Source organism: Cebus imitator, unplaced genomic scaffold (assembly GCF_001604975.1).
Source record: "Cebus imitator isolate Cc_AM_T3 unplaced genomic scaffold, Cebus_imitator-1.0 Scaffold489, whole genome shotgun sequence".
NCBI lineage: Eukaryota > Metazoa > Chordata > Mammalia > Primates > Cebidae > Cebus > Cebus imitator.
In genome coordinates, this window is record NW_016107804.1 from 18,402 (window position 1) to 26,540 (window position 8,139).

An 8,139-nucleotide genomic window follows, 5' to 3' on the forward strand; every position below is an offset into this window, starting at 1 on the left:
AGGCTGAAACAAGAGAATAGTTTGAACATGGAAGGCAGAGGTTGCAGTAAGCCAAGATTGTACCATTGCACTCCAGCCTGGGCAATAAAGTGAGACTCCGTCTCCAAAAAAAAAAAAAAAAATCAATCTCAGGAGCAAAGCTAAAATGTAGCAAATCTTCATCCCCTTTCAACTTCTACCCAGATCAAAGGAGATTATGACATCTCCTGGAATTATAAACTAAGAGAAAGAACTGAGTGTATTTTTTAGCATTATCCTATATGGTCTCTCAAATCATTTTTATATGCTTCAATTAACCATTGTACAGAATATCAAAAAATCTAAAACTTATTCCTTTCTTAAGCTTCCTAGAATACATTAAACCTACAAGAGCTATCGCTTTTCTTGGAGATACTTTTGGATAAATAATTACCACTTCAAGAAATGGCAATACCAGTTTCTTGTTTGCTCAAAAGATGAAAGTGTTTGCATTAACAAGTTGATGATACAAGGAGAGAGAGGACAAGGCAGAGAAAGGACAAAAATTTAAGCTTTCAGAATTTTAAGCTTTAGAATGAGCTCCAATACCCACCCTGCTTGAGATTTTCCTAATCTGCTCTTATGTAAACTGATAAAATACCTCCTGACAAAAAAAAAAAGCGCCCATCCCTTTATAATTCAACAATCCTGCCAACAACTGAGCCCAAAAGAAGTATATTTACTTCAGCAATTCTGAGACTTCCCAACATCAAATGGTTTTATTTCAGATGGCAGAAAAACACCAGAAATGACTACAAATGCTGATTCTGGGTTTATATCTCATTCTAAGTGTGGCATGGCTAGTTACACTTAATCTGATCCATAGAAATAGAAGATATTTTTGGAATTACTTTCCACCCCTTTGTGAAACAGACCTGAGCTACACTCCCTCATGTTGAGTTGAGAGTACAAAGCTTAGCATAAGGGGGATAAGAGATAAAAGAAAACATTAATGCAGCTGGCGGCTATGCCAAGAATACAAGTTATCTGTGCATTCTGTTCTCTTTGGGAAACAAAGACGGAAGGACTCCAAGTTTAGAGAAGGGGCTTACAGAACAATTACCTGCAACTACCACAAAAGCAAACCCTGCCTAAGAGTCTTTGGAAAGTTTCTGCAGGGACCATACAATCCATTCCCAGACTTAGTACAAGCCCTGAAAATCAAAATGGGAAGGGAGCAGACACAATTTTCATGAAAGCCATGATCTTATTTTGGGGAAGAATACAATTCATTTTAACAGCTATTCCAATTCAACTTACACATCAGTGGTACCAAATATTTTGCTATAGAAGCAGTGACAAATTCTGTCAGCAGATTTTATGCACAAGGCCTTTTATTGCAGATCTGCCTCTGCCTCTCTCTCTTTCCCTCCTACACACACACACACACACACACACACACACACACACTCTCTCTCTCTCTCTTTCTGTCTAAAACAGACCTCCCTCATCATTCCAAGCAATTCTGAATCAAACTATTTCAAAGAAACCTTAATACTCAATCAGGCTTCTAAGTGACAAAACATATTTGCTTTGATGTTTTACTATGTTGTTCATTACTGCCCATGGATTCTTAGTGGTTTAACTGTCTTTTTCCCAGACTTCTCTTATCATTGAAACTGTTGAAATTTAAGTCTGCAACTGCATAAGATATAAGGCTCTTAGAGAAAAGATGAGTGACTTTAAGTCCCTAGGGACTGATAATGTGAAATGAAGGCCTTCACCTCCAAGTTATTAGTTCATATATGGCATGGGTTGTGAGTGATTCAAATTTATTACCATCAGATAGTTTACTCAGTGGCCTTTGTGGAATGAAATAATAGTTTTAGTCTAGTTCCTCCTGGGCCTAGATCATAATCACCCTCAATACAGTGGCACTAATTAGATAACTTGCTGGCTATTGTAGCAAACAGACCAAGAACTATGTTACTGAATTTAACTCCTCTTCCATCTCATATACTCAATATACTCAGGCCCTTTAGATATCAAGGCATCCTGAGGATTTTTACTAAAGTATCAAAGTATCTCTTTGATACTAAAGTATCTCTTCTGCAGATACTTATAGGAATAGCAATTTCAAACGCCCTCTAATGGTTCTATTTTCTAAAATGTATAGCAGCTACTAACATCAAACTTAAAATACTTTAGATGGCCGGGCACGGTGGCTCACGCCTGTAATCCCAGCACTTTGGGAGGCCGAGGCGGGGGGATCACGAAGTCAGGAGATCAAGACCATCCTGGCAAACACAGTGAAACCCCATCTCTACTAAAAATACAAAAAATAAGCCAAGCATGGCGGCATAGGCCTGTAGTCCCAGCTACTCAGGAGGCTGAGGCAGGAGAATCGCTTGAACCTAGGAGGTGGAGGTTGCAGTGAGCCGAGGTCATGCCACTGCACTCCAGCCTGGGCGAAACAGTGAGACTCTGTCTAAAAAAAAAAAAAAAAAAAAAAAAAACTTTAGATAATATTTTTCACAGCTAGTGTGACAAAGGAGATAAGAATTATCCCAAGGGCTTAATGAGAAAACGCAAGAGATAGGAATTCTGCAGAACCTAGTCAGTGCTGTATTTGAGTACATTTGAAACAGAGGTAGATTTAACATAATACAATTTTCAGTACAGAAATACATCCTTTCATGTGCTATAATCTCATAATAATTCTATCCAGGCCGGGTGCAGTGTCTCACACCTGTAATCCCAGCACTTTGGGAGGCTGAGGTGGGCAGATAAATTGAGGCCAGGAGCTTGAGACTAGCTTGGCCAATATGGCAAAGCCCTGTCTCTACTAAAAACACAAAAATTAGCCGGGTGTGGTGGCGCATGCCTATAATCCCAGCTACTCAGGAGGCTGAGGCATGAGAATTGCTTGAACCTGAGAGGTGGAAGTTGCAGTGAGCTGAGATAGTGCCACTGCACTCCAGCCTAAGTGACAGAGAGAGAGACTCTATTGCAAAATAAGTAAATATAATCCTATCCAGTGGGTCCACAGAAATATCTATTTTCTTTAAAAGCCACTACCATGCTTTTTCTGCTTCTTGTGGCCTATAAGTTCTGAGGATGAAAGCTATCATTCTACGGTACCTAGTTCACTGAGAGGACATAATAAATGCAAATAACTATACGATGAAACTTGAAGATATTTTGCTAAGTGAAATAAGCTAGACACAAAAGGAAACATATTGAATGATTCCACTTATATGAGGTACTGAGAACAAATACACAGAGGTAAAAGTAGAACAGTGTGGTACGAATGTAAATTTGTATAGCCATTATAAAAAAGAGGATGGAGGTTCCTCAAAGTATTAAAAATAGAGCTACCATATGATCCAGTGGTCCCACTACTGGATATATATCCCGTAAGAAATGAAGAAATGAAAAAAAGAAATGAAGAAATGAAATGAGTATGTTGAAGAGATATCTGCACTTCCTTATTTATTGCAGCACTATTCATAATAGCCAACACATGCAATCAACCTCAGTGTCCATTAACGGATGAATGAAAAGAGAAAATGTGGTATACAATGAAATATGCAGACATAAAAAAAAAATGAAGTCCTGTCATTTATGACACCATGGATGAGCCTAGAAGGCATTAAGTGAAATAAGACATAGAATGACAAATATCACATGATCTCACTCACATGTGGAATCTAAAAAAGTTGATCTCATTGAAGTAGAGAGTAGAATCTTGGTTATCAGAGGCTGGGAAGGATGGAAGAGAGAGGACTGGCAGGAGCTTGGTCAACAGGTACAAAGAGTTAAATAGGACAAATAAGCTCTACTGTTCCACTGCACAGCAGATGACTACAGTTCAAAATAATATATTGTATATTTCAGAACAGCTGTAAGAGAAGCTGCTGAATGTTCTCACCACAAAGAAATGATAAATGTTTGAAGTCATGGATATGTTAATTATCCTAATCTGATCAATACACATTGTAAATATGTATCAAAAACTCACACTGTACTCATAAATATGTATACTTATGTGTCAAAAATAAAACTTAAAGGGAAAAAAGAAAGTAGAGCAGTGATTACCAGGGACTGGAGGGAAGTAGAGTGGGTGTTATTATTTAACGGGTACGGGGTTTCAGTTTGGAATGATGACAAAGCTGTAGAGATGGATCGTGGTTTGGTTTCACAACAGTGTGAATGTATTCACGCCTCCTGAACGGTACACATAAAAATGACTAAAGTAGTAAATGTTAGGTATATTTTACCACAATTAAAAAACATGTCTATAAACAACAACATCCCTAACACTAGTACACTGTTGCTGTTGATGCTCCATACACAGGGAAACAAAAGCAACTCATTATTTCCCTCCTTGTATACCCTTTCCCCTTCCCTTCATGGGTATAATGTTTAAGGCCCCATCCAAACAATATTTTCTCCATAAATTAATCCCTGATCACTATAACTGGAAATAATCTCACATTCCTCTGTGCTATACATTTCATCTGTACCTTTCTTACGGCACTAAGAAATTTATCCTTACGTTATCATACACTTCAATAGCTTAGTTAGTTCCCCACTCCTTCACTAGATGTAGCTCCTAGTGAACAACACTCTGTGGACTGCCCCCAGTACATACAAAGGAATCTTACACGGTTGTCTCTACAAACACTACATACGGTAATGTCTCAATAAATGTCCACAGAAGGGAAACAACTTCAAAAAAACAAAATACATGACAGAATAAATTCCAAAGAGCTATTTCTAGTCTATTTTAATTAATGTTACCACTCTAATATAGTTTCATAAATTAGGTTACTGTTTGGGATTTATAAATCTTTTTAGAAAATTTTTATAGTGATAGAAAGTGGCCAATCATCTTTTGATTGCTATCAAAAAGAAAAAAGATAATACAAAATAAGACAATCCCAACATTGATTTGTTTTCATAGCTCGGAAGAAAAATAAGAGAGACATTCTATCTCCCTTCACACTCTGCTTACCTGAGGACCTGGCTGGATGGTGAAAGAAAAGCCATCAATTATTACATTGAATCTAATCACAAAAGATTCAGACTTAATCTTGATAATAAGTTAAGATTACTGACGTATTTTACTTGATGAGCTTTGGAGTCAGACCTATTTGAATTCCAGCTCTAGAGTTTACTAAACGAACTTTGCAAGTTACATAGCCTTTTTGAGCCTCCATTTTATCATCTGTAAAAGGGAAATAATAAGAATACCCTGCACATTATAGAATTGTAAAAGGATTAAATGGCTAATACACGGAAGATACTCAATAGCTTTTACTGTTTCTCTTCCTTCTCCAGGAACAGACCCTGCTGGGCAAGTTAGTTTAGAATATTAAGGGTATGTGTTCCTTAATTTTCAATATCTCTGAGAGACAGAAATAACTCCTACAATTTTAGAGCTAGAAAGAGAGATGGAAAAATGTCTAATTCCTCTATTGTCCTCACATTAGTAAACAAAAAATAAGTTTTGAGCTTTAGTGATATGGCAAAGCCACCAAGCTACCTAGCTACAGGATCCCAAAAAGAGTAGTTTTCTTGATTCTGAACCCAATACTTTTTCCCTAATAATACACAGCTGTCCATAAACAAGCCAGTTTCTTTTCTTTTTCCTTTCTGCTTAGAACTCACCTAATCTACAAGCTACTGACAAATAAGAGGTTCAGGGAACAATTTACCTTTAATTCCTCGGTTCATTTTCATTAAACGCCTGATTATAGAATCACAGTTATCTCCTTGCCTGATTTCAATTTTGGTTGAGAAGTGGCCATTGGATGGCTGGGGATTCACTAGACAAACAGACACACCAGGCTAGGAAAACAAAAAGAAAATGATTGTTATAGGAAATGAAACTTGAATGCTGCCGAGGGAGGAGGAACCTCTGCTATGTTTTTCAATGCCCAATTAAAGACAGATCTAATTCTGGTATTTTAAAATCATGACTAAGGCATACTCAAATATGAAAGAAAAGCTGTACAAGCTCATGCTTATAACCAAATGCCTAGGTAAAGATGACTAAAACTACATATATCAACATTGATGATGGACAATAACAGTAATTACATTTTCTCTCCCACAACCACCATCATTCACTGAATCCCTACTATGTACTAGGCATTGTAAAGCACTTTATCGACGTTAGTTCTATATCCCTGAAGTAGTTCTTTTGGACCCTTTTCTACAAATGAGAAGCTGAGAATCAGAAAGATTAAAAATCAGCACAAGGTCACACAGCCAGTAAGTGGCAACACCAGCATTAAACATAGTTCTATGTTGTACTTGCAGAAGCTACATAGTCCAGAACCCTGTTGATTATTTTGAAGTGGAAAAAAGTCAACTTGTGAGTTGACTTGTGAAAGATTTAAATACATAGTATCTTAATAGAATACTTGAAAATGGCTTGAAATAAATATATTTCTATAAAGAAAACTTTCACATACCTATCTCCATGGCTCAAATGACTGAACTATTAAAAGCTACCACATCTTAATATAATGAGGGTATTCCTTACATGATGCTAAATTCAGGAGATACCCATGATCATGATTTCCTTATTTATTATTTTCAAAATAAGCCTTTTCTGTTTGCTGGGTTTTCAAATGTGGCAAAAGTAACAAAACATATCTAAGTCCTCTGCTTATCAAGACAAGGAGGACATTTTATAGGCTCTCACAATTGCAGTCTCCTGGACTTTGCTAAATGCTGCCGATATGAATGGATTCTTTGAAACTAAAAAACAGAATCTCCTTCCTCAAGGATCTAGATCCAAAAATACCATTTGACCCAGCAATCCCATTACTGGGTATATACCCAAAGGATTGTAAATAATTGTACTATCAAGGCACATGCACATGTATGTTTATTTTGGCACTGTTCACAACAGCAAAGACTTGGAACCAACCCAAGTGCCAATCAATGATAGACTGGATAAAGAAAATGTGGCACATTTACACCATGGAATACTACATAGCCATAAAAAAGGATGAGTTCATATCCTTTGCAGGGACATGGATGAAGGTGGAAACCACCATTCTCAGCAAACTAACACAGGAACAGAAAACCAAACACCACATGTTCTCACACATATGTGAAAGCTGAACAATGAGAACACATGGACACAGGGAGGGGAATATCACATACCGGGCCTGTTGGGGGTGGGGAGCTAGGGGAGGGATAGCATTAAGAGAAATACCTAATGTAGATGACAGGTTGACAAGTGCAGCAAACCACCATGGCACGAATATACCTATGTAACAAACCTGCACATTCTGCACATATATCCCAGAACTTGAAGTATAATTAAACTAAACAAAACAAAACCAGAATCTCCAAAACCTCTTTATCTTCGACAATAATGGCCAAAAACTAAGGGGTTAAAAAAAAGCTATTCCAGCATAACTTAAGATGATGCATCAATCCAGTTTATACTAAAAACCAAACAACCTTGAATAACAAACCAAAACTTATCTGAGGTTTAAAAGCTCCTTTTAACAGTTTAAAAAGGTCCTAAATTTCCTGTGTTTTTAAATAAAAACCAGATTTTGAAAATCATAGTTTTATTTTAAACCCCACAAGTAACATCTGATAGTTCCTATAACAGTAAAGTGAGGAAAAAGTTAAGTATTGCACTAACCAGGGAATTAGGACACTTCAGGTACAGCCCCATTTCTATGTGGCATACAACAAACCAATCATTTAATTTCTCTGGGCCTTACTTTGTTCTATTTTTTAAATGATAGGTTTCAATGTAATGATCTCTAAGGTCTCTTCTGGTTTTAAAATGCAGTGATTCAGTGAGATTCCTTTAACTTACTTCTATTCTAAAAACATTAAGTGGTTTCCCAGGACAGCAGTCTTCTCTGACTTTATCTTCTGCTTCGGAGGCAAACTTGACTTCTATGTGTTCTAGCTAAATAGAGGAGAAAAAAATGGAAGTTATTAGTATCACTTAATGTGATTCAAATTAATCATCACCTCATTTCACCAAGAGCAAAACTAGCTTCCCCACTTAACATGAAATGGTCTGTGCAATTTGACTATTTTCCATATAAATATTAAATGAAATCTGTAATCAGTTATTTAACATTTATTTTAGATGTCTCATAGTATTGTTATTTATATAGTCATGTTTATTATTTT

The 8,139-nt window shown here is 36.7% G+C and overlaps 1 protein-coding gene across 4 annotated transcripts in view; it reads right to left on the reverse strand.

Moving 5' to 3' along the window:
- The window catches only part of LARS1 (leucyl-tRNA synthetase 1), a 69,888-nt gene that overhangs the window by 708 nt on the left and 61,041 nt on the right, over positions 1–8,139 (reverse strand). For all 4 annotated transcript variants that reach the window (XM_017513228.1, XM_017513227.2, XM_017513229.1 and 1 more), the window contains 2 exons: positions 7,814–7,909; positions 5,679–5,811 (listed from right to left, as the gene is read on the reverse strand). In XM_017513228.1, coding sequence (XP_017368717.1) covers positions 5,679–5,811; positions 7,814–7,909 — 229 coding nt within the window. The remainder of the gene's footprint in view (positions 1–5,678; positions 5,812–7,813; positions 7,910–8,139) is intronic.